Below are 27,979 nucleotides of genomic sequence, written 5' to 3'. Positions count from 1 at the left end.
ATTTATTTTTTCCTCCTACACTGTAAAAAAACGAACATTTTCCATAAACTGGATAAACAGAAATATACTGTAAAATATTTTTTTTTCTGTAAAATTATAGGATTCAAGGATATATATTAAATATACATTTTTCTTGTAATTGTGTTGTCTTGTTCTGTAGTTTTATAGTTTTGGGCTGTATTTCAAAAATAAACTGTAAAAAACGGGGTTTCTCTGTAAAATTACAGGGTCCCCCGTTTTTCTTGTAAATTTGCAAAAAATTGTAATTTTACGGTTTTTGACTGTATTTCTAAAAATGACACAAGATTAAAAATCTGTTCGGTTTTTGACATTTTATGAGGAAAATCTGTAAAAAAAAACAACAGAACACTTTTACAGTGTATGGTAGTGAATGATGTCCCGGAAACTGAAAATTACTAACATTCTTCCAAATATCTTTCTCTGTGTTCACCAAAACAAAGTAATTCATACAGATATGAAGTTACACGAGGGTGAGTAAAGGACGACAGAATGATCATTTTTGGGTGAACTGTCACTTTAACCCACTACAACCATCTTTTTAGATGGAATACCACACACTAGTCTAGTTTTATCTCGTTTATCTTATCTTTGCGATGGAGGAAAAATGGCCACAAGGACAAGAACAGCACCATCCCAGCACAATTCATCCCTATAAGAATGAAGAGAAAACCACATCCCATTCGTTTTCTTTTTCCTCCCCACTCCCAAATCTCCATCGTATAGTTCTCTCAGTTTCTTTCACACCAACAACAGCCTACAAACAATCTCCTTCCTCCTCCCATACTGAAAGCCACAGTCTCAGAGCCTCTTTAAGAAGTCTCTAGATAACCCGTAACACCCATTTTGATTTATTAACCCAACCCACCTCATTCAGTTCATCGCCATCAGCTCTTTAAAAGATGCAGGTGCTTCACGTATTGAGGTATTTCCATTGGTTTACCATATAAAGCAGAACATAATTGTATGAAAACTGTTTACTTTTTGTAAGTATTTAGCGAATCATGTATACTGGCCTATAAATGACACCTGAAGCAGTTTTTACATGGAAAAGAAAGCTGTAAATCATTAAAATGATGTTTTGTTGGCACTTCAGCAAACATTAACTAAACAATAAGTTATCAGTGATTAAGAACATGCTATCAGTCCTGACAACAGTTCAAGGACAGCATATCTGCTTAGTGCATGAACATAACATTCTCAAACTTTACAGAACGCTTTTGAACATTTGGATGTCACCATTCTCATAACAATTCAAATATTTGATTCAGTTTCTTCTTTAAAAATATATTCAGTATAGAGGTCATCCAGGATCATGAACCACTCCTGAACTGCGCATAAAAGTGCAATATAAAACACATCATAATAATAATAAAGTTAATGAAGGACGTTATCCTGGCTGATGAAAAAGCACTTCTCAAGAAATACTCATCAAACGAAACTATTACTCGTTCATGATGTCTGCTGCATTAAAACACGAGCAGCGATAAATAGAATTGTTGGAGTGGCAGGAGGAGGGAGTGTCTGAAATGGTTTGGTGACGCTTGGTTTATGTTTAACTGATAGTTGCCCCTGTTGTCACGAGTTTATAATAAGCCCCTTTCTTGGCCATCAGCTCTTCGTGACTTCCTTGTTCGATGACCAGGCCCTGTGACATCACGGCAATGATGTCAGCCGTCTGAATGGTGGAGAGTCTGTGAGCGATGACGATACACGTGCGTCCCTGTCGAGCCTCGTCCAGTGCCGCCTGAACAGTCTGGAGAGAAAAAACCACGGAAGTGATCATATAAATATTCAATATAAAAGAGGTTTTGAAATGAATGTTGGTTTTGTTGCTGTCTATTTCCTGTTACATCACAGTCGATACCTTCTCGCTCTCAGTATCTAATGCAGATGTGGCTTCATCCAGCAGCAGAATCTTGGGGTTTCTTACGATGGCCCGGGCGATGGCTATACGCTGCTTTTGTCCACGGGACAGCTGAGAGCCCTGAGCGCCGACCTGAGTTTCATATTTCTGACAAAGCAAAACAGGATCAAGCGTTGAATGAGGTTAAATTCCAAACAGTCAGCTGTGATCAAAACGAAAACGTTGCTTACATCAGGCAGCGTCATCACAAAATCATGCAGATATGCCTTTTTAGAAGCTTCGACAATCTCCTCCACACTGACGGGTCGAGAATGATCCCCGTACCGAATGTTTTCTGCTATACTGCAGTCAAACAGCGCAGGCTCCTGGGATACGATACCAATCTGAGACCTCAGGAAGGGCACGCTGATACTGTCAGATGGACGTCCGTCAATCAGCTAGGACGGTAAAACAAAACGTTTGACAAATGACTACAAATGTAAAAAAATGTAATCAAACTTTTTAAATAGATTTCATGAAACATTTGACATGTATCCAAAATATACACAAACAAAGGACATTGTCCAGCTATTGGTTCACATAGCGAGTACGTCAGAAGAATGAACTTGTCTTCATACCACTTCACCTTCATCTGGATCGTAGAATCGTTGCATGAGCTGAACGCTGGTGCTTTTTCCACATCCACTGCTGCCCACAAACGCAAGAGTCTGACCCGGACTGACCGACACATTCAGTCCTCTCAACACCTGGATGTCCGGCCTGCTGGGATACGTGAACCTGCAGCCTTTAAATTCCACTTTACCCTTAAAATCCTCCTGTAAAACCACACCACAAAAAACCCAACATAATTCAAACTGCAAATCATGTCCGTAAAACAAGAGATATTCATGTCTTGAATTCCGAGAAATCGAACGGAGTTTTGTCAAGTTTGTTGAAGCTGTTTGCCATCGGGGCAAGAGGAGTAATCTTGTTTCTCCGTTTGAATAAGATTCTTTTTCTTATCCCATTGGCAAACAGCGTTTCTTGAAATGTTGCATATTTAATTCACATTTGTTCAAAAGTGACTTCATGTTTAGCAGTCGAATAATGAAAAAAAACTGGGGATGATTTTGATTTTGGTTTGTTCCTCAACACAAAGTTATCGCATCAGAAGACATTCAGATATTGACAGATATGTTATAGTGCGGATAGAGCTGCGTGATTTTGAGGTGTCTCACCCATCGTTGTCCATCTGTGTCGCTGATGCTTATTTTGGGGATTCTGTCCAGTAGTTTGAACATCTGAGCCGCAGCGATCTTGGCCTTAACGTAATCGGGTGTGAAAGATGAAGCTCTCCCGAGAGCTGTGCCACTGATCACCAGAGCTGAAATCACTCTAAAAAAACATCAACAAACATCTCTTCATACACTTCCCTTCAGAAACACTCGACTATGCATTCACCTAAACTGACAGGTGTAATATTTACACATATAAACACTGTATATGCAATAACATGTCACGGTCCCACCGTCTTGTTTATGAAATTCTAGTCGTGTGGTGGGATCGGGGCAGAGTCCTTAGGTTATGTGTGGAGAGAAACATATTGTTGTCCGTTTGACAATAATATACGTTCTCTCCAGTGTCTTGTCATTGGCCCCATTCCTCTCGTTTCCTCGTTATCTTCCCCTGAGTGTTTAATTACCCACACCTGCCCCGTGTCATTATCCCTTGTTTGTCTTACCTATATATACCCTCATGTTTCTTTGTCCTGTGTTCGGTCATTGTGTTTGGTGTGTCTTGCTGCGTTCTGTGTTGATGTACCCTGGCTGTATTTCCCAAGTTCGATTTCCTGTGTGGATTGTCCTGTCTATTCTCAGTAAGTGTTTGAGTTTAGTTTATGTCAAGTGTTGTTTTAGGTCAGTTTAGTCTCAGTTAGTCTTCGTCCCGGTTATCCTGTGTTCCTGTTTATCAGTTTTTCCCCATCGTGGGTTTTGTTTTGTGCTTTATGTAATAGTCTTGTTTTGTTAACCCCTTCACTGCTGCCTGCTATTGGGTTCTTATCCGCCGTCCGTGACAATAACACATATGCAAAGACACAAGCATGCACCCAAACAAAAATAAAATGTTTTACATGAAATAATATAAATGATAATAAATAAGATGCAACTTTACATCTCAAATACATTTTTACACGGCAAAACATTGAATTTCTTAGTACTTCATATTTTTGTCTTGTTTTTTAGTAAAAATAATCATGGTGTTTTTTCTTAATTTATTTATCCTGATCGCCTTTCTTTACATATAGTCGTGTCATTATTATATTTCAATTCTGTTATTCGTTTAAATATTGTTTGTAAAATGTGAAAACGTATAAATAAAGCGAGAGGAAAATATAAATAATCAATCGTTATTAAATCAAGACACACTTACTCGATAAGTACAATGACATGAGATGCTTAAAACAATAAAAAAATCTGCCAGTTGAATAAGAAAAATAAACTTCATTTAAAGGACAAACAAGATGATTTTTATTATCCCATTGATGTTGTTATTGTTTTAAGTTAATCTTGATCCTTTTTTCATAGAAAACTTTCAGAAATCTTGTTTTAAGAACATTTCCGGTAGACATTTGTACTGGAAAACAAGACAACATCCTAAGTACTCCAAGAAATACATTATTTGCATTGTACACATTTACTGTGAGCGCTTTATGAAATGAAGAACTTCAAGAGCATTACAGTCAGATAAATCACAGTGCACTAACCTGAACACAATCATGTACGAAAGGCCTTCATTATTCACCAGAAATCCACCGTATCTGAAAGAAGCAGCGTAGGCCATGAATATGACACACTGGGCGAAGGCGAAACAGATCCCATAAACATGAGCTTTCTTCTTTGCTGCTTCATACGGAGCCTCCAGCTGACATTCATACTGAGACACAAACTGCTTCTCTTTAGCTAAACCAGCGATGGTCCTGATGTTACTCAGAGCTTCACTGGACACCTGCAGGAGCACGAGTGCTGTCATCATTCACATACAGTATGTGCCACCATTATCAACACTATCATGTCCATCTACAGACAATAAACGATTTTAATACAAACATTAAATCTGTTTCAACTCATTTGTATTTTGTATGGTTATTTTAATATAAAACTTAACAAGTATAATGTTTAAAAACAGGTAAATCACACTTGCATTGCATAACCTCTGCTGCTTTACTGCAGTGTAAATACATTAAGTAAGGGATAATGAGAATCAAAGTATCAAGCCAATCAGAATCAAGCATTCAAATGAGCCGTGTAATAAAATAAAAAATGCAACAATTTATTGAACATTATTCTATCACAACACAACAAAACATTTGTGTGCAAATGGATATCATGTTTAGCCTAGAATGTGAGGTTTCTGGTGTGTTTATCTGCATTTCACACCAGCTTTGAATATCCGAAGTATCTGTTTTTTAAGATGACCGTTACCTGTCCAGCAGCCTCCAGAGCTTCCTTGTCTTCATTAGCAAATCCCGTCAACATTTTGGCCTGAACGACTCCAGAGAGTCCGATCAGAGGCAGAAAGCAGGTGACCACCAGACTCAGTTTCCAGCTGTAGTAATAGGCAATGATGAAGGACGCTCCGATGTTTGTCAGCGAGTTTACGATCATGCCGATCTGTGAACCTGTAGCCTTTGATGGAGGGCACATCACACAAAAAACATTTAGACCGTTCACAACAAAAATGCATTCATATTGGAGATTGCATGTCATTTCCAGTTTTAAAGCAAATAAAGTTCATTTAAAAAATGTCAATTAAAACACAACATAATTTGAACTCATCAAAGATCAAATCCAGTCAAGATTTACAGCCAATTTTATTATACTGTACTTATAGCAATATCTTTTTAAAAAGGGTACATATAACTTCATTTTCAACACTTAATTCCACCAAAACGAAATCATCTTTAGTATTGAAAATATTTTCATTATCTAAGAGCTTTTTTTAGGTCATTTCTATGTCATCATTGACGCATTGAAAGCAAATCTCGGTCAGAATCTAAAATAAAGATGTTCATATTTGGATAAGTGTTGTCGGGACTCACCCCCTGCACCACAGAGGCATCACTAGCCAGTCTGGTGGTCAGAGCACCAGGGCTATTCATGGGGTCATCAAACCAGCCGATCTCTTGTCTCAGCATCGCCTGAAAGCCCACCTTCCTCAAGCGACTGGTCAACAGTTCTCCTGACTTAGCAAATGCGTAGCCCTGCGATACGACGCATCCAGACGTGACATATTTCTCACGATAAAGAACACGAGGATAAACCCTTTAGAGGTGTGATAATACCTGTAAGAACTGTGAGAAGAAGCTGATCACTCCCACGAGAGCAAACAGAATACAAATCCCATCAATCTGTCTCCTCTGTTCATCCAGATCTTGAATGGAAAACGTCTGAAAAGAAGCCGGAATACAATTACACCTCTTCTGTGTAAAGGTGAATGTTGGATGTGCTTTCCATGTTTCTCACCCCAAGTATTTGGCTGAACAAGAGAGCATAAACAGGGTTGACAGATCCATTGATGGCGGCACCGATCGATCCCATCAGCATGTATGGCCACTCGGGACGATTGTACTTCAGAATCCGTGTGACAGCCGCCGGTGCGATGTCGTCTTTTGATGCACCTTTGCTCTTCTGCAGTTAAAATAGAATGTAGAAAAAAATGAAGATTATCAAAGGCATGTGTGCCAAAAAAACCTAAAACATTTCAAACCTCTTTTTTCACATCCGGTTCCTCCACTTCAAAATGATCCGAGTGGAATTTTAATTTTCCAGATATGGGGTCGCTGATGCTGTTAGACACCAGAGACTGAGATCTCCGTTTCAATGAGCGCCTGTGAGAAACCAGAGACACTCAACAATATAATAATGAACGTGAGGCTTTTCACATTTGAAAGCAGAGAAAATGTACCTTAAGACTCTCTCATAACTTCCTCTGCTGAAGCTTCCCACTTTCTCAATCGCATTTTCATCAGAAACGACCTCAAAAACTGACAGGATTTAATATTGTGTTAGTATTTCAGGTGACGGTCTCCTCTCCCTCATGTACAGTACATTACAGCAGTGGTTCTCAAACCTTTTTGTTGTGAGGCCCCCTTTAGTGCATCGCTTTCGGGCCCCCCCTAATAAAAACTTATCCTAAACTTAGAATTTTAAATAACAAAAAAACAAATGTTGCTATACAATGCTGGAACATCAATACTATTGGTTGGTGGTCTTATTCTTCTAAAGTTTGATTGCATAGAATGCATGATACATTTCTATATTTCATAGAAAACCACAAATCTGTGCCCCCCCACCGGATCCATCTTGGGGGCCCCCGGTTTGAGAACCACTGCATTGCAGGTCTCCTAAAGCCATTTGATAGCCATACTGTATGAAAAACTGTACTTACTGTTCTCTGATTTCTCATTGGCTGAATCGTTGCCTTGATTCTGGAGGGTGACTAGAGTAAAATAAACTCCCTTTCTGTCCATGAGCTGACGGTGTGTGCCTCTCTCAACAGCTCGCCCGTGCTCGAAGCCCACGATCACATCAGCGTTACGGATTGTAGACAGACGATGTGCGATACTGATGGTTGTTCTGCCCTGTCGAGCCTGACAAACATTTGATGGATGAGATACAGTCTGAAAAACTCATTTTGGATTTATAAAAAAGAAAATCACCTGGTCCAAGGCTTCTTGAACTATAGCTTCACTTTCATTATCCAGCGCTGACGTGGCCATGTCCAACAGGAGGATTCTGGGATTGCGGACCAGCGCTCGAGCGATGGCGATCCTCTGCTTCTGTCCTCCGCTCATCTGTCCTCCACCCTCTCCCACTAATGTGTCAAATTTCTGCATCACACAAATACTCAAAGTAATGTAGGTGCAACTGTGTACAATGCAACTAACCTCATTTACTTCCCATAGTATACAGATCTTAACGTAAAATCTGTTGTGCAGCTGTTTTGTGTTTATTGTGGACAGACAAATTACTTGTCACTGGAAACTTGTATTACTCAAAAATGATGTTAAAGTCCCCGTGAACTGGAAGTAGCGATCGTTTTTACTTCCGTTTTTTGACGCATTTCCGAGTTAAATGGAATTTCTAAAGAGAAAAATAGTGGGCGTGGCTTTCGTCTTTCTCTGCGATTTGATTGGATGTACTGTATAAAAACAGCTGCAGAAGCAGACTGACAGTTGAAGGGGAGGAGTTAACGGATGCTCTGCCCAAGCCGTCTAACATACGTCATTTGAGATGGATAGTCATTACAGGACGGAAGTGCATTTTCAGATTTTAACTGAAGATTATGAGGGAACACGATTTTTAAAAAGAGAATGACCCACATTGATAAACGATTTACAATAAACGCTGCAACATTTCATGAAAAAATAGGCATTGTAATTTTTAATTTCACTGGGACTTTAACATTCAGTTATATCTTTCATTTATCTTTCATAAGCTCTAAAAAAAGAAAATGAATATTTGATATGTTAGTTTATATATTAATTTTAATAAACAAATAAGAAATATTGTTAAATAGTGTATTATAAATCAAATCTAAGTTATTGAATTCTCTAAGCATTTGTGACAAATAAATAACTGCAATAACTTTTTTCTTACGTTTTTGATGTCTGATAATACATATCTTTAAAACTAGATATACACTCTTTACTAAATCGATGAACTACATGTAAACTACTGTAACTCTAGATATGTTTAGAAGCAAAATGTCACAAGATTTAAAATCTTTCAGAGAAATCTAACAAGACTGTGATGTTTTTGCTTAAACAAGCGGTAAGAAAAATAATCTAGTTCAAAATGAAAAACAAGATTGCTTTACTTCCTCTGTTGGAAAACATCATTGTCTTGTTTTAAGCATAAGCTAAACAAAATAAAGATTTCTCTTAAATCAATCCGTAAACGCATCTTACCTCACACATGTATTTATCTTGTTCTAAGGATGTTTAGATAAAAAACGAGCGGTGTATTTGTAACCTGAGGTAGATCCATGATGAAGTTGTAAGCGTTGGCTTCTTTGCAGGCCTGTATGATCTCCTCCATAGTGACTCCATCACGGCCGTATCGGATGTTCTCAGCGATGGTGGTGGCAAACAGAACCGGCTCTTGTTCCACTATACCGATAAGAGAACGCAGCCACTGGATGTTCAGACTTCTGATGTCTTGACCATCCAGAGTGACCTAATCATGACAGTAAATAAACATCAGGATTACACTAATGATTCGAATGATTTTTGTGGTTAGAGATCTCAGCTTTTAACTCGTAACAGAAAATGATTGAAAGGCCGAGAGCATGTTTACACTTTGCTGTTTACATATGTGTTATGAAATAGTTTGGTGTGCGTGAAGTACAGTACCATTCCTTCTTTTGGGTCATAGAACCTCTGGATGAGTTGAATGGTTGTGCTTTTTCCAGATCCACTCGAACCCACAAATGCAGTCGTCTCGCCAGCTTTGACCACGACGTTTAAATCATTTAATATCTGTGAACAACATGGTAAAAAATAATCAGTGGATCTCATTTGCTTGCTTGACTACGATCTGTTTTTGTGCCAGTGAAGGTAAAGTTTACGGGCTTTTATAAGAATCATATGGTTTTGTTTGCTTCACACCGTACAAATGTTTACAAATTAGGCTGACGTTCAACATTATGGAAATAACACCAACATTATTTTGACTTCTAAAGGCATTTTTGTCGGTTAAATATTACCATAAATAACAGTGTGAATAACATGATTGATATATTGACATGTCATGTAACTAATTTGATTTTGACATTTTTCATCTGTTAAGTATACAATGATTCGGACGATAAGAATACACTCACTTTCACATCAGGTCGAGAGGGATAGTTGAAGTCAACGCTGTGGAATTCAATGTCACCTTTAACTTTGTCTAATTTATGGCCGTCCTCCGAGAAGCAATCGATTTCTGGTTCCTGTATGAGAACAGAATGTGACAGTGATGAATCATTCCCTGAAGCTGAAGAGAATAAAACACATTGATTTTGTGAGAAGATCTGGGTGTGTGTTATTCTCACCCTGTCAATTGTGTCAAAAATGCTCTCGGCTGCAGCCCGACCGGAAGCAAAGGCTTCGAGACACGGAGACGCTTGGCCCAGATTCAAAGCCCCCATGAGAACACCAAAAAACACCTGCAGAAAGACGATAAAATCGATCATATAATTGATCAAATGTATAATTATGGCTGAACATAAAATGGAATAATTCACCCTAAAAGAAAGCTATTTTATATATTTATTTTAACATCATAAACAATAAATGGTCAAATTCAAAAAGCATTTTAAACAATTGCTTTCATTACAAATGATAATATTCTTTTGTTTCCAGAACTGTTTTAATACAGTTTCATACTTCATGCGCTGCATATGAGAATACAAATTACAATTCAGTATGCTAAAAAAGTCCGATTTAAGAACGTAACAATGTAAGTTTTGAAAACATTTCTGGTCTTTCTTTCACTTCCTCATACCTGGACGAGACTGCCGGGTGAGAGCTCTTGGGTTTCAATGACCAGTTTGGATCCGTACCAGAAAGCCAGAGCGTAACACAGGAATATAATACACCAGAGGTATCCCTGAAACACTCCGATGATCACTCCCTTCTTAATACCCCACGTCTGAGCTTCTACCAGATTCTTATTATACCTGTGCAAAATAAACATTACAATCCAACATTAAAGATACGTTCATTTGAGTAATTTATACAAAACAGCGTAAAGAAAATCATTCTATAATATTTCTGGATGCCATCACATTTAGCATTGTATTTGTAATGTTTTAAGACAACAATCTTTTATCTGGCTCTGCTTCTTTTCTTTACAGATGATGCCCTCGTGCTTTATTCTGATAAATAAATAAAAATCAAATGCAACCTTTTTTTGTTAAACATTGTATTAATGGGAATTTCTGGACAAGAAGGTACACATGACTGTACCTCTCGGTCTCTTTCTGCTCTCCTCCAAATGCAGCCACCGTTCTGATGGATGAGAGAACTTCATCTGCGACTGCTCCGGCTTTTGCGTACGCCTTCAACTCCCGGCCCGTCAGCCTCGCCACGGCCTACACACCAAAAAACACACGCACGTGCTTTGTCTGATGAAAAACTAAGACAACAAACATATGAAATACCTGCATCATAAAATAACCAAACATTGTAAACTGGATCTCCTGAAAATCTCTGTGCTTGAAAGGCAACAAAAAAAATGCATTATACAAGTACATACAAGAAAACTGATGTGCTGTGATACCAACCATAGCCATGAGTCCAGCAGCCAATCCGATGAGAGGACTCACTGCTATCACCACCAGCGTCAGCTTCCATCCTCCAATAAATCCCACCAGGAAACCAAAGATGAACGTGGACAGCCTCTCGATGAAGATGGACACCTGGTCTGCTATGGCATTGTTGATTTTATTGATGTCACTTTGGAAAGAGAAATCACAAACTGCATTTGCTGGAGAAATCAAGTTTAAGATCAACACATTCATCATCACTGTGTAGTGGGCTAGAATGATGTGAATATTACTCAGATATCCTCGTGTTCAGCTCGCCGACGGAGTTGCAGTCAAACCAGCCGATCTCCATTTGCATGCTTTTCCTAAAGTACCTTTTTCTGATTCGCTGAATCTGGCTGGCTGCGGCCGACACCCACAGAGCGATCTGAAGTGAAAGTGAACCTCGTGAATACCACATGATCAAATCATTCTGACATAATGATATTACGCTTCAAAAACTTTCTTCGTTTTTTCCCAGCACAAATTTCTAAATATTCTTAAATCAATATATGAAGAGTTCATTTGCAAAAACAGATTTGAAAATCATGTTTTTTACTGTGCATTACATTAACACGACAAAAACATGATAACATAATAAAAAACATGTTTTTTAAAAACGGAGTTATCTGTTTTAGCAAATAAACTATTCATATATTTACTCTAAAGGCAAAATGACTTTTTTCAGAAAACAAGTTTTAAAATATATAGTGAGTTTATGTTAAAAAGGAGAAAAAAATCTGCAGATATTTTTCCTGTTTTAAACAAAAACTTATTTGTTTTCCAGAAAACAAGACTCAAGATATTAAGCCATTTTGCTTCTCAAGTTAAAGTATGTTGATTTATTAATGTTTAACAAAAATGTACTGGAAACAAAAGAAAGAACAGAGAAATACATTGTTTTTTTCTTCCTTAACATTAATATTGGACAAATCTTCTCAGTGCAAAAACCTTTTATTTAGCATTCTTCTCCTGCTATCAAGTACAACATTTCTTAAATCAAGATACATTTTCTTCAAAAGCAAACTAATATCAAGCCTTGTTTTTTAAAAAAAGTTTTTTTATTAAGGACTTAATTCAAGTTTATTTTACTCCATTCTGGTGATATTATGCTTCATTTGATATTTTTCTCAGAATTAAACTTCTTTGGTTAATGCTTCTCATTTCTGATCTTATGTTTCAGATCTTGATTTGAGAAATTTCGATATTTTTACTGAAAAACAAGACAAAAATACTAAGTATGAAATGGATTTTTGGCAGTGTTGGTATAAAAATGAATCAAATGATAAACTCTCAGACACACCTGAAAGTAACTAAGGATCAGGACTGCGGCTCCAATGCCGACATAGTAATATGCAAACATGGTCATTTCAAACTCGATGTCCACACTGTAGGGTGAAAAAACAACCCCCAGAGAGGTTTGATCTCAGTCGAGACGGTATGATCATTTCTAAACCTCTAAAGCAGTGTTAAAACATCAGACTCGCCCACAGAAGATGGTGATGTTGTCCAACTTCTCCACCACAGATCCATTCAGCCATGTCACTGTGTTGTTGGCACACATTTTGTTGGGGTCGGCCAGTTCCTGTATCTCCAGCTCATACGACACAAACGTGTTTGTCATCATGCCGTAGACCAGCAGCATGAGAGGAGCCGCGGCGCCGTGGACGAGAGAGCAAACGCTTCCTACAACCATCATCAGGATTTCCTTCCATGTGGCGAAGCGGAACTGTGAAGAGGTCACAGACAGCCACATGTGAGAATGTGAAGCATTAGATTGATGCGTGAAGCACGACGACTGTGAGATTCTCACCAGCTGAAAGAACCCGACGCTCAGAGCCTTCTCTTGTTTTTTATCGCTGACACTCCTTTAAACACACAGATAACATTTGAGTGTTTATGAATTTACGAAAATTTACGAATTTATGCGAAAAAATGGACAAAGTACTCACATGTCGTCAGCATCTGTGTTGTAAGAAAGGTATGGGATATCAAATTAATTGTGTATTAAAAATGCAATTGCTCTTAAACTGAAAGGACTGTGTGATCGCCTGTCTCACCTTTATGTGATGGTGTAGTTTTATCCATTACGCCGTCCACTGGAGAGTTTTTACGTATGAGTTTCTTCATACTTATTTCAGCTTCGGTTTGGTCTGAATCTAAATTTGCTTTTAAATAGAGAGAGAAATTGAACAAAACCTTTATTACAAAAAACATCTACCATACACAATACAACCCTTCATTACCATACACAACTATAAAAAAAGAAAAGATATATATTAATAATAATCATAAAGTATGGGTAAAAATCAATTCACCCTCAAAAACAGAACACAGAACCTCATTGCAACACCAAATACATTCAAAAGTAGCAAGATCATTAACAGATTTATGATAATAAAAATCAACCTAAACTCTTGATTTCACCAGATTAGAAAACAAGACTACCAAGTTCTGACTTACATTTTGTTCCATTTTCTTTTTCCTACTAACATAAATGGCCAACTTTGCTCGGCCCAACACAAAATTCAAAAGTTGACAAAGAAATCAGGAACAGTTTGATGTCGTCAACTTCATAACGACACTCAGAAAAATCGCTTTGAGAAAGACTAACACTAGAATCAGATGATTCGCTGCCGCTTTCTATTTCATCTTTAGCACTTAACACATCCCTGTCCACTTTTTTGCAGGTCTCACAACTTGGGCTTCATCCAAATTTTTCCTCTTAAATGGGACTTTAAAGCTACAGTTTGTAACAATTTTGCAGTAAAATATCCCACAACCTATGAGGTTCCATTTGTGCCAAAAAGTGTCGACTGCTTTATGCCTTGTGCTATACATTTGTCTTTGTCTACGGTCATTGCCTACTTGTTTAGGTAAATCAGTATATGTTGACGTGTATGTTGTCTCTATTGGCATCATCTTAATTTGTCGTCTTTTCTACTGTCATCCTTATTGTTGTTTTGTTCTGTCATCTTTACTGTTGTCCTGATCTGTCGTCCTTACTGTCAACTGTATATGTCGTCCTCCATGTCGTCTGTGTTTGTCATCCTCGCTGTCATCCTCCATGTCATCTGTAGGCTATATGTCATCTTTCATGTCATCTGTATATGCCTTCCTCCATGCTAATGTTTGTTTGCAAACAGTTTTGTAAACACTGAATCAAGCCACAATATAATCCGATAAATGTTTTATTGGTCATAAAAGATGTTGAATTGCTTTAAATATAATCAGCTGCCTAGATTTAAACAGCCATTAGTGTAATTATTGGAAGACATTTGTTGCACAGCACTGACTAACAGCATAGTGATAAAATAGAAACAAAATCATACAACAGGGATGATGACATATACAGACGTCATATACGGATGACATGGAGGACGACATATACAGAAGACAGTAAGGACGACATTAAAGATGACGGAACAAAACAACAATAAGGATGACAGTAGGAAAGACGACAAATTAAGATGACGCCAATAGAGACAACATACATGTCAACATATACTGATTTATCTGAACAAGTAGGCAATGACCGTAGACAAAAGTCAACACATTTTTGGCACAAATGGAACCCCATACAAAACCACTAGGCCAGTGTTATATATTTTGTTCAGCTGAGTACTTACAATATCTCAATTGTTTCCAACGACTTGTAAATTGTGAGAAAATCGCCATTTTTAACAGTGACACGGGGCTGTGCAGTCGCCTCAATGCAGTCGTATCCGCGTTACCCTTTGTTGGCTCTCCTGTTTTTACCAAGTGGTTGATGTCCTTAGGGCAACATCCTGTTGACCCTGGGACAACATTTAAATCAACCAATCAGACCGCCTTTACTGACGTAGAAACCGCATGACAACAGTGTCGTGGACAAATGCGGAAGTAGTGTCTAGCATCTAGCAAGCCACAAGGGCCCTGTCCCAAATGGCGCACTCCGGTCTTGTGGACCTCCTCCGAGTCCACACTTGGTGACGTCAGGAAGTGCAGACCTATAGGACACTAGGCACGAGTCCACAGGGGTACATGGGAGCGCATTTTGGGACAGACTTGAGGTCATCACGCCGGAAAGAGCAAGCGGTGCTTTCTAATCACTACTTTGTTGTCATACGCTGATCAGTCTGCGTCTGCGCAGCACCGCGTGAAGTCGACCACACTTGTTGTCCCATGTTGTTGTTATTTGGGACTGGAGCTGTCGGTTTTTATAGTTCTGTATTTCATATGTTGATATGCCACTCGAGCATTATGCAATAGATACTTATGTTTGTAATGCATTAATTTGGCATGACGTAAATGCAACTGCTTATGTATAGTCATTTTTTGTTTACACTATACTTAATGTGCATAATGGGTTCTTAATATGCATTTATGTTGTTATTTAATATATCTCTGTAATACAGAAGCTGTGTTGTTCAGCTTTACAGAGCCCAGAGACAACTTGATATAAATCTACAACAAAACATGGCTTATTACCTTAAGTAAGAAAATGCACTGCATCAAAAGTTTTTATTCTTGAATAGCTGGCTTAATAGAAAATAAATAAGCAATAATGTGAATAAGAAACAAATTAATGAATTCATTTTGAATTTGATCAAAACACATTTAAAAATGTATCCGTCATGTTTACGTATATGTCTGACATCCACGACACTCTTCCCATCCGTTCTGTGATTGGGCGTTCGCAAGGATTCCTGGGTAGGTTGCCAAGTGGTTGATGTCCTCAGGGCAACATCATGTTGACCCTGGGACAACATTTAAATCAACCAACTTATTTAAGAAATAAGTTTACAGTTTATTTTAAGTTTAATCTTCCAACCAGGATTAGGTGCTTCTAGACCATTGTTTTTCACTTATCATTTCCCTCTGATGTCAGGGGTAAGTTATGGTTAGGGTTTGGTGTGGGTTTAGGTTTTATTTATAAAAATATTGTCCTTAGGTCAACAGAATATGTTGCCCTGAGGACATCAACCACTTGGCAAAATCAGGTCGAGCAGGTAACGTCAGTAGAGTCTGCATCAATGCGGGCTTTGCCGAAGACCACATCGAGGGCAAAAAGGAGGCGTTCGCGAGCAGAATAAAAAGACAAATGGGACACCCTACGGACTCGTAGACTTGCGTGTACGCGCAATTTAAGTCCACGAGACCGCAAGTCCACATAGGGCTGGGCGATATATTGTACGATTCTTATGCTCTCAGTTTCTCAATGACTTACGGTTAAATGCTGCCACATCCGAAAGCCAGAGGGCGCTCTTGCGCAGAAACTCCGAATATGGGAAACAGAAGAAGAACAATTAGTTCCAGGAAATGCCTGTGGTCATATTCTATCGCTGTTCTTCAAACCTTTTCAGGTATTTTCATGATAATAAAGTTGATTTATAGTGATGATGTTTGACGAGTGTTGCTTTTTCAAATGTACGTTATAAACGACTCAATGTCGTAGTGATTTTAGATCGATTCGATTTCAGAATCAATTTAGACATGCATAATTAGCGTGAATCGCGATATATATCGCCCAGCCCTGCGCCATTTGGGACAGGGCCTAGCTTGTTTCGAGCAGTCACTTATTTATGGACAAAAAAGCAGTATCAAAAGAAGAGAAAGAAAAAAAAGGTTTGAAAAACATTGAAATGTTTGCAAATAGAAACACTTTAAACATTTTTCTTATTTGATAAGTATTGTATTGAATTTAGGTATTGTAGGATTTCCGCCTTTAAAATTAGAAATAGTGGTTTGTCTTCTCGAAATTTACATTTATGGATACTAAATTTGGCTAGAAAAAGTAACATATTAATTCAATAATACTCGTTGTGAAAAGACTGAAGACAACGGACCCCATCATTCCACTCTCCTTCACAGCGTCATCAAGCTACGGCATTGTTGTTGTTTTGATCGTGCGCCCTCTAGCGGCGGTTTTTACAAACTGTAGCTTTAAAATCAGTCTGCTCCATTTACATTGCAATAACATCACATGCATTTCCCACAGTGATTTGCAATTCATTACTGAAATCAACATTTAAATGCCGGTTTTCCCCAGTAACGGACTCCTCCGCCGGTAGGTTAGACACTCCTACATCAGAACCCGTGTTTTCAAGCAATACATCTTTAGCTATGTTTACCACGAGCCCATGTAAGCTATCACCAGTTTTGCCTTTCGCCACTCGCGACCCTGGTACATCAGGAGCAGAGTTTGATGGTCCTGCTTTATCGGGCTCAACATTTACTACAACATCACTTCTGACAGCAGAGGTGTAAAGAGTACCTGAAAACCGTACTTAGAGCAACAACGAGCCGTTTTTTGACATTAAAATAATCTCTCTAAAATTATTTTAGTGGTAGGACAACTCTTAACTGGACGACTTTTACTGCCGCTGCTACCTAAGCAGCCCTCTATCGGCTGAAATCACACTTGTAACTTTAGTGTGCGGGTAGGTTCACAAGCCCCGCCCATCACCTGCTTTACGGCATACGTCACGTTTTACTCATAGCCTGGATGAAGTTTGCCAACATCTAACAATAAGACGAAACGATCTAGTTCAACGCAAGTCTCCAAACCATCACCATGGCAGAGCCAGCAAATAAAACAAAGAGGAAAAGAGAGAGAGTGATCGGACATGAGCCCGAACACGAATCAATATCTGACGGACTTACACTCGGTGACGCGAGCTGCCAGAGGCCACGGGTTGCAAAACGGACGGAGACCTAACGTTAGCCTTCCTGCTACTGGATTTGAAAGTCTTATATGTACATTTTTTCTTACTGTCCTGTACTTTTGAGCGTATTAGTTATTAGGCTGTGCTCAGGTTGTTTATTGGCGCACTAACGTTAGCAAGTTAGCTAACGTTACGTTAGCAAGTTAGCTGCTATGTAGCTAGCACGCTATGCACTAACGGCTAACAACCAGCTGCTACCTCAGAATCTAGTTTGAGCTGCTACCTCAGAATCTAGTTTGAGCTATTAGTATAGTATAGCCCAGTAGTATTCCCCGCGGGAGCCAAAAGAGTGCTTTAGTACATGCACAGTTTATGAAGTGACATGATTTTCTGCTTAGTCAACAAATTCACATATATTGCGCTGCCCATGTGGAAGCTTATACAGCGACAGTATTTACGACATTGATAACAGACAATTGCGCTTATCAACCACATGGGGGAACCATACACCAAAACGTCTCGTTGTTGCTTTAAGTAAAAGTACAGATACCTTGCAGCGAAAATTACTCCATTACAAGTTACAAGTCACCAATTCTAAAATGACTTGAGTAAAAGTCTTAGAGTATCTGATTTTAACAGTACTTGAGTATTTTACTCATACTGAATGTAGGCTCAAAGAAGCACTAGTCCTCAACACTTAAGAGACATTTCAGTGAAAAACAAGAAACAGTTGATTCGTGAGGAGAGCAATCGCATTTATTTTCTTAAATCATAATAAGACTGAACTGAAAAATCATGGTCGACACCATAACCTACGTCTATTACAAACACCCAAGTCTCAATCAAGCTCAAGTGCTTATAAGTAAACCAAACTCCCTTAAAAAGGTCTCTTCAATATAACGGATAAATAAAATAATGTTAAGTAAAATTAAAAAGTCAAAGCCTTTTTGCACTAGACATCCTGGTTTTTGCCTCATCGCCAGCTCATGTCCTCATTTCACATATAAACCACCAGCGATTGACATCTACCTGTTTTAGTAAGTTAGAGCAAAATCTACAAGATTATAGTACCTTCAATGGCCTGTAAATGGCCATATTAATTCTTCTGTAGCAAAAATAAACTGCTGCAAAAAAAGATAGGTGCCATGCAAAATATAATGTGTAGTTGCATTAGTCATTACAAATGTAGTGGAGTAAAGAGTACATATACTTGTTCAAAAATGTAGTCAAGTAGAGAGTAAAAGTTGCTAATATCTTTAATATTCACTACAACTACAAAGTAGCCAAAAAGACACTTAAGTAAAGTAACTAATTACATTTACTCCAATACTTTACACCACTGTCTGACAGTAATTTCTTCGCGACCATCTGACGAGTTATTCGAGATAACAACATTGCCGCCGTCATGCTGTCCACAGTTAAAACACTTCAATCTGTCAGTTGTTGCATAAATGATGTAATCATAATCATCAATGCGAAAGTGGCAAAGACACGTCAACATCAGCATCATCCTTCAAAACCATGTAAACGAAACAACATATTTCAACAAAGGCGACCCACCACCGATGGGAATTTTCTTAATGGCTGAGACTGGTTTGCCATAACGCGACAAAGCATTGACTAAAGTTTCGTCACTAAGAAACGGCGGTACATTAGCTAGTGTGCTTTCTTTGATGGTGTAGCATTTGTCTACACTAGCCGCGGACGCTACTTTCACCCCATAACGCCGGGTTAGTGAGCTCAAACTTTGCACACTTGGGGCCGTCATGCCTGCTGGACAAAACCAGTTAGCAAGCGGCCCACAAAACAAATGCAATGATATCCCAAAAAATAGGAGAAAAAATCTAGAAAAAAGATGAACTCAGGACAGGAATTCACCCGCACTCACACCACCCTGTCCACACTCGCCCTCGACAATCACACCGGAAGTGAGAGCGAGACCTATAGGTAATCAACTTCCCCAACAGGAAAAATAAATCACAGATCTCTCAGTTATTTCTCTTAGAATGATATCAAACAGAGAGCAAATTTACAATACAATATAATACAACTTTATTATCAACCCAGGTTGAAATTTGTCTTTGACCACACCAGTAACACACTTTCATACACAACATAGTCAACATAACACAAAATAAAACACACATAAAGAAGTAGATTTAAACTCATCTGCATCTCATACAACGGCATGAAATCACAAATCTTGATCATAAATCGTATAACCAAATAAACGTAGGCTGTCATAATTCTAATCTGACAAATGAAGTTATTTTTATCACTCGTGCCTGTTGATTTCAGAGACAATAACCTTTTACCTGCTATTATTATCTTGGCAAGTCATATTGATTATATAATAGATACAGTCATTGAATACTATAAACTTTAACACTTTTAATTTTCACATGAACAACAAATTCAAGGTTTGAACAAAATGTCAAAGGTAATGGTTAAGTTCGGCGTGTAGGCTAATTGTAAGTAGAGAGAAGTGATTTCTTACCTGTGTCCACATGAGTCTCTCACCGAGTCATCTGTGGTGTTTCAGTCATGTCACAGGGGCTCTTGTATCGGTTCACACTGAGTCCACACCTCCTGTACTATCTGACCCTTTATTAGACTGATAAGACTACGACCTCACAGCCTTGGACGCAGGTGTGCCCTTAAGTCCAAACAGAGATTTGGGATGGTAACAGAAAAAAATAGTGGATGAGTTGCAGATGCGGTGCACTTCCTAATATCAGTCACAAATCACTGATTCAACAACAGAAGGGTTATTGGGATTGATAACATGCTATACAATACAGTTATAAATTGAGTTGAATGACCGTTCGGTCGTTGGTTCATTAAGACGAGCACATGAATATTGGGTGTAAGATAAAAAGCTTTGAGGTAACGTTAAGTGTTCCAACACAAACTACATGCAAACAACATGCATCAGGTTTTGTTGGGTTAGTGTGCTAACCTCATTTGAATTAGTTAATACTGACATTCAGACAGACAGATCTTAACGGTTTCCTTAAGAAAAGAAGCAAGTACTGCTGTGTTAATACTTGAAAAACTGTCCCAATCTAAGTCAGTGTGCAAGGAGCCATTTTTTTGCATGTGACAAGAACACCATAAAACAGGAAATGACATCACCGAGAGGCCCCCTGTATAGCATGTGTCAAGGTCAAGTTGCTTTTTTCTCTTCACGTTTTGACTTGACATGCAAAGCTTTCTTCACCCTTTCAAATGTAACAATTGTCAGAAAATTTGATTACTTATTTGATTACATTCAGGATGAGTAAAAATATTTTACCTTTAAAATGTGGGTCATTTTATTCTTAATTTTTTAGTTTTTTTATTGAAAATAGTTTTGCATTTAATGTATAAAACCAACAAAAATATTGCACTTTTCTTCAGGTGTCTCCTTTTCCCAACAAGCCAATGAAGTTAGTAGTCATTTTCACGTGCTTTGGCCTTTTCTCTGCCCCCGTATTGAATTGGATACCAGAATTGTCAAAATATGCTGTTTTAAAAAAAGTCTGAATCAGGGTCCAATGTAGGGTCACATAACAGTCATGGTTACTCCACCTGCGTCTGACTTTCTCTTATGTACTACTATGCACTTTCCGTTTGAATTAATAATATATCATGTGAGATCATAAATGATGAGGTCTAATAGCCTAATGGTCATTGAACCATTTCAGTGACATCTTTATCTTAATTAAAACCACATTGCCTATTGAAATTCACAATCCCTTACAATCAACTGGTTTAAATAAAAAATGCATGATAAAGTCAGCCGTTATTAAACCAAAACATTTTGAAGATGTTTTAAAATAAAAAATCTGATTACTATTGTCACCCTACCAAAAATTGTATTTCTATGCTCAACAAATGACACGTAACGCCATAAGAATCCATACAGCAGCGTCATGACACTGACACCTTGTGGCCAAACAATGAATAACAGCATTTTATGCCACCAAAGACTAGATTTGAACAAGACGACACAGTGATTTCACTATAAATGGTGGGCTTCGTACAGTGTTAACCGGCAGGGTAAAGTATTTTTAGGGCAATTTCAGCTTAAGAAAGATCATTTACAGTACAATTGATGTCAGGTCTATTGATTTATTGTGATCTTAGCCAGCAGAGATCTGTTTCCGCCCCATTCAAGTAGTTTGGTGGAAGCCGATGTACTTGCATGTCTGAAAAGCTGCTGCCGAGGGCGGAGACCTTTCTTAAAGGGGCTTGATGTCAGATTCACACGGGTGAAAAAGATAAAGTGACAGGTTTATATACTTGAAGCCAGATTGATTAAATTAAATCTAGTCGGAAAAACAAAGTTCATTTCCGTGAAAGTCGTAGTTTGTTGAATTTCCTGTCAGAACAAGAAATTAAAAAACAAATGCCTCAGAAAAACGCAGATGCGATTCTGTTTTTCTATATATAATATTACATTTTCATAACGCAAGTCAATATTTTGTGAAATAAAAAGTCTCTATAGGCTACTGCAGAAAAACACTAAGCAATAAACAATACGCGAAACAACTACAGAAAATGTGTTTTAATTGGTGTGACATGAGATAACGTTATATATTAACGTTACTTATTAGCCTGCGTTATACTACATTGTATAAATACATATACGTTATCTCATGTCAACACTCATGTCACGCCAATTAAAACACATTTTCTGTACTTGTTTCGCTTATTGACTATTTAATCACAGTTTAAATGCTCATTTTTATCATTTAAATTGTCTTACCTGAAAGTGAGTGAAATATCAATGCGGGAATGAAAATATCGAGCGGAAATGGCGCAACGTCACCACGTTATCCAGGAGATGTTCGATCACCGATGAGCTGGATTCCTCTGGGACTGGATTCTGGAGTATTCTCTTGTGTTTGAATCGGTGATTAGCCATTTGGATGGATGATAACAGCCCCCCATCTGGCCTATATGTATCAGCTGATAACGCCCATTCAATCGAGTGATAACATTTCACAGGCAGGGACACAAACGTAACATTTCTGAGATGTGTAACGTTAAAAGTGGGCGGTGAGTTAAGTAACGTTAACTGTGCTGCGTTTAAGACCAATAATAAATCACTTCAGTTATTAATCAGTTTCATAAAGGTAGGTTTGTCTGCAATATCCTGTCATAAAATATAAGTGAGTTGCATCCTTCACTAACAGAAACGTTATTCACCACGGTTAAATATGGAATTGATTTAAAGCGTACACTCCTGTTCATACACTCAGATCCTCTTCATCTTTTTTAGTTAAACTACTGTATACGTCGTGACTCGTGTTTGTCTGAGCAGTATGGGGTCCAGGACTTTTATTCATGCTGCCCCTCATTTGAAGAACGCCCTTCCTCAGGACATCCCTAACAGCTTAAATCAGTAAACATTCCTAAATCTCGTCTTTAACTATTAAACAAGCTTATTTGAAAATTGTGTTTAGTTTTATACGTTTTATAATTCTTAACACTACAGTTTGCTAATTGCCTGCTTTTGTTACATTGATCAAGATTTGTAAGGTGACATGTCATGAAAGGAGCCTAAATAAAACGAATGATTATTATGATTTCTGCATATGTCTGTGCACTTGTGAGAGGTGTTTAAAAACTCAAGATCTCTTAAGAAAGCATACCTGAGTAGAAACGTTCAATGAGTGTTTGAGCTAAACCATCACTTTTACTCAAACTTTTTTTTAATTTAAATGTTTTTTAAGATTAACCTAACGCAACCATTTTCATTTGAATTGTCATTTTATAATATTTAATGTAATAAAGGACATTGTTAATTTTGTTTTAATTATTATTTGTTTAATCAAACCTCGCTACTAACTATCAGGGTTGGGGAGTAACTGATTACATGTAACGGGATAGTAACTATATGAAAAAAACACAATAATCAGATTACAGTTACAATAATCACAAAATTAGATTACTATCAAGATTACAATTGTTTCAAAACTAAAGTAATTGTCTTAAAATTTTTGTCTAAAATGTTTTTGTGCTGTGCAACTAATTTCTATATACAATTTCATGTTTTCTAATGCATAAACAGCAAAAAAAAAAGCTTAGCTTGTTATATCTACATACACATATACATACAAATATGACGTTTATAATGTATTGTGTTAATTGTCATTAATAATCATGATTACAATATCAAGGTCAATAATCAACAATAATGATTTCATTTTAATCTTGCAGCCCTCTCTAATAAGTTCCTGTTTTTATATCCATTATATCCATTTCATCGGACATTCTGCTTTGAGCCACATCAACACAATTCTGATTCTGCTTTGTTTCAGTGTAAATGAAAATACTTTTTTTCTGTTTTATTTACATATGTAACCATAAAGTAATCAAAAGCAATCCGACTATATTACTTTATATTGTGATATTTGGATTATGTTACTAAAAAGTTATTTGTAACTGTACCGAAATACAACTGTAATCCTCCGAACCCTGTTTTTCATAGATCTCTCTGCAGGAATAACACAAAGCAGTTTACATAGCAGCAGTTAAAGGGATACTGCACCCAAAAATGAAAATTCTGTCATCATAAAAATGTTAGCAACCGACATTTCTGTGAAATCAATGACTACCATAGCAGGGGAAATTATTGTATCATCTTTGACTACCATTTTCACTTTTACTTCTATGGAATTTATACATATGTGGAACAACTTGGGAGGGGGAGTAATTCATGACAGAATTAGCATTTTTGAGTGGAGTGTCCCGCCAGGGGGCGCAATAAAGTGAAGAAAATTCTCAGACCTGGCAAACTGTGATTAAGGGAACATAAATATCATTAAAACAACTGTATTTACAACAACCACATAATCCAATGAATCTTCTTGCTCCCCAATTATTGTGACTTGTGCCTATACGTTATTTATATTAATTACTTAATTTAGAAACAAAACAATATGGAGAAAACATGGGAGATGTTGACACAAGTTGTCAAAGATGAGTACTGCAGTGAGTGACTAGACCTGGACAAATGTTAGTTCAGATCCAACATCCAGTTTACAGTACATTGCAAAGTTTATGTAATAAAATGAAATCTGCTATAATTATATCCTGTTAAAAGCCAGTGTCCTGATCACATACCTATACATACCTTTTCCAAGATTTAACCATCTAAACATTCTTTAATAACATTCTTTAATACAAATAGTTTTTGTATTTGGAATAAATTCTTGCTACCCCAGGCCTGTATTTTTTATACTTTATTTCAAACATTATACATACATATAACATCAGGGAAAGAAGTCTTCACATGTCATAGACAGTGAACAATTACAATAAAAAGATAAATAAAACAATAAATAAAATCTTGGGTTTGCGTACATTAAAGTATATATACCTGTATACTTAAGATAAAAGAAAAGAACAAAGATAGATCAACGTCGAATTTGTAAATAAACCATCATAATGTTTCAAAAATGTTTTGCCTTTTTTGTTATCCCCAGGCCTGTATTTACAAGTTAACGGTCATTGTTTTTACATCTCGTTTGACCTCCAGCGCCCCCTGCTGGAATAACACAGAACAATCGTTACGTAATAGCAGCTCCTTCATCTCAGTTCACTCGATGCTGTGTAAGTCAGATGAACGCGCGCGACGAGGAATTGATACATTCCTAACATACAGGAAACAACTTTACTCTCTAAAAACACACCGGTATCATAAAGTTAACAGGTGCGTGTCTTGATAAAACAGTAACGTTAGGCAATGTTGGATTGTTTTGTAGATGTTTTGTCTTCAGGAAGTTGCAAACTTACGGTGTTTATACAGCTGTCTGCCTAATCTTTTTTATGCCTAATGCTGTTTTAATGATGCAACGAAGCCTTTAAATTTTAATTCATTCTTTAAGTATATGCGGTAGGCTAATATACGATAATATATTCGCCTTTCGTGTTTCACAATCATACGGTTAAAAGTAAGGGATAACCTATTGTGCAATGTGATTTCCCTAAAAAGATACTTTAGTTAAACTCTAACTTTAAGTAAATAGAAGTTTTATCTTTATATATTTAAACATGTTTTATTTTAGCGTTAGTGTTTAATAGTGACACTTTCACAAATGTTTGATGTTTGTTGTAGTTAATAATTCACAGCTTTAAATCATAAACTCTTATCAGTGAAGCTTTGACCTCCCGTCTATTTCGTTGACTCTGTAATTTGCATTGATTTGAATGAATGTGGATCCACTTTTCTTATTATAACATTTATTTTTTCATTTTCTTTGCAGTCATGATTCTGTACGCTTTTGGCCTCGTACTCTTGTTCTATGTGTTTCGGTGGTTCCGAGAATTGAAAAGAGTCCCAAACAAATGTGAGAAGTTTGTGTACATCACCGGCTGTGATTCTGGCTTTGGGAATCTCTTGGCCAGACATCTGGATAAGAAGGGTTTCCGTGTCGTCGCCGGCTGTTACACAGAGAAGGGAGAAGATGAGTTGAAGAAGATCTGCACTGACAAACTCACAACATTGCATTTGGATGTTAGTGATCATGACAATATCAGCAAAGCTGCAGACACCATCAAAACCCTGGTGGGTCAGAGAGGTGGGACCTGTAAATCTCTCACATGTACATGAGCGTGTAGTACAACAGAAGATGATTTCATGTGTTTGTGTGTTGATTGACAGGTCTGTGGGCTGTGGTAAACAACGCTGGTGTCTCTGTCCCGACGGCTCCTAATGACTGGCTGCTTATTGAGGACTTTAAACACATGTTAGATGTCAATCTGTATGGAGTTATTGACGTCACTCTCAGTGTTTTACCTCTCATTAAAAGAGCCAAAGGAAGAGTGGTGAATGTGGCCAGTATATTTGGACGGATTAGTCCCATTGGAGGAGCGTACTGTGTATCTAAGTATGGAGTTGAAGCATTCAATGACAGTCTGAGGTGAGACATTCAGTCCTGTTACCACAGACAGGAATTGAAATGTTGGACTGCTTTGAATTTTATTTTCAGGGGTCCAAGCTGTTCAAATGTTGTGCATTTGGCACTAGGGGGCGCAATAACACGAAGAAATAAAGTTTTCTTAATTCATCTTCTTGGACCCCAAATATTGTTACTTATGGCTCATTCAGTTATATTCTACGTCTGACAGGAGAAGCATGGCACCATTCGGAGTGAAGGTTTTATGTATTGAACCTGGATTCTTCAAAACAAGCGTCACTGACTCCAGTGCCCTGCAAAGGAATTTTGAGAAAATGTGGGAGAGGTTGCCACAGGACGTCAAAGATGAGTACGGCAGTGACTACATGGACAGACGTGAGTTTAAATCCAACCACCAGTTTTTATGACAGCGCTTATGTATTAAAATGAATTGTGTGATAATTGTATTTGGTGAAAGATGCTTTACCAACTGTTCGCAGTGAGACTTGCGATGAGGGAAAAGTTTGAGAAGATGGCAGATCCAGATCTGATGAAGGTTGTGAAGTGTATGGAACACGCTGTGGCTGCTGTTCATCCCCGGACAAGATATTCTCCAGGCTGGGATGCAAAGTTCTTCTGGCTGCCTCTGTCCTACATGCCAACCTTCATCTCTGATGCTTTCTTTTTAAGAAATGCTGTTAAACCAAAAGTTTCAGTCCTGTAGATACACGTTTACCATTTAACACTGTTAACAAATATAAAGACCAATAAAACTGTTCACACACAAATATTGCATAGGAACGCTAATCTTAACCGTTTCCTTAATTTAAGTTAAGATATGTTTTGTCCTGAAATATCATGTTGATGTTACATACACAACCAGTAGTCCAATTACCCCTCAATATTATATGTCTAGGGTATATTAACTGTATTAGAACGAGATTTCATTACGTTACTTGGTAGTGACCATTTTATCTGTATTATTTTTGTCAATCTAACTTAGCTGTCTTTAAACAGTTTTAGAGCAGGGGGGTGCAGACCATAAACATCGAATTCTCAACCCAATCCATTTGAGAGAATGAGTTCTGAGACGTTTTAATTCATATTGACAATACTGAGTGAATTTCCTTATCATTTACAGGGGTAACATAAAGCTTATATCATAAACAGATGGGAATATAAAAATGTATAAATTTTTATTTTACTGTAGTTGCCGAACTGTGGTACTT

At 37.6% G+C, this 27,979-nt stretch overlaps 2 protein-coding genes across 2 annotated transcripts; one reads left to right on the top strand and one right to left on the bottom strand.

Annotated features, from left to right (window-relative positions):
* Positions 1-85: 85 nt before the first annotated feature.
* Positions 86-22,821, bottom strand: abcb11a (ATP-binding cassette, sub-family B (MDR/TAP), member 11a). The gene is made up of 30 exons (XM_057336183.1): positions 22,613-22,821; positions 20,360-20,518; positions 16,425-16,473; positions 13,276-13,383; positions 13,168-13,180; positions 13,029-13,083; positions 12,703-12,944; positions 12,519-12,603; positions 11,470-11,603; positions 11,195-11,366; positions 10,878-11,002; positions 10,414-10,588; positions 9,962-10,075; positions 9,749-9,859; positions 9,279-9,404; positions 8,899-9,102; positions 7,584-7,754; positions 7,313-7,514; positions 6,830-6,908; positions 6,632-6,752; positions 6,388-6,552; positions 6,207-6,311; positions 5,964-6,125; positions 5,347-5,550; positions 4,629-4,870; positions 3,103-3,259; positions 2,503-2,700; positions 2,116-2,322; positions 1,886-2,032; positions 86-1,774 (listed from the first exon to the last, which is right to left on the bottom strand). Exons 2-30 carry the CDS (start codon positions 20,369-20,371, stop codon positions 1,574-1,576), a joined length of 4,086 nt encoding a protein of 1,361 aa, XP_057192166.1. The 5' UTR covers positions 20,372-20,518; positions 22,613-22,821; the 3' UTR covers positions 86-1,573.
* Positions 22,822-25,198: 2,377 nt separating this feature from the next.
* dhrs9 (dehydrogenase/reductase (SDR family) member 9) lies at positions 25,199-27,738 on the top strand. The gene is made up of 5 exons (XM_057336201.1): positions 25,199-25,564; positions 26,118-26,432; positions 26,516-26,774; positions 26,983-27,146; positions 27,251-27,738. The coding sequence occupies exons 2-5, from the start codon at positions 26,120-26,122 to the stop codon at positions 27,472-27,474; spliced, it is 960 nt and encodes a 319-aa protein (XP_057192184.1). The 5' UTR covers positions 25,199-25,564; positions 26,118-26,119; the 3' UTR covers positions 27,475-27,738.
* The last annotated feature ends 241 nt before the right edge of the window (positions 27,739-27,979 follow it).

This window comes from Triplophysa rosa, linkage group LG6 (genome assembly GCF_024868665.1).
Source record: "Triplophysa rosa linkage group LG6, Trosa_1v2, whole genome shotgun sequence".
NCBI classification, from domain to species: Eukaryota; Metazoa; Chordata; class Actinopteri; order Cypriniformes; family Nemacheilidae; genus Triplophysa; species Triplophysa rosa.
Note: the sequence above shows the minus strand (reverse complement) of the source record. Positions and strands in the feature narration are given on the sequence as shown.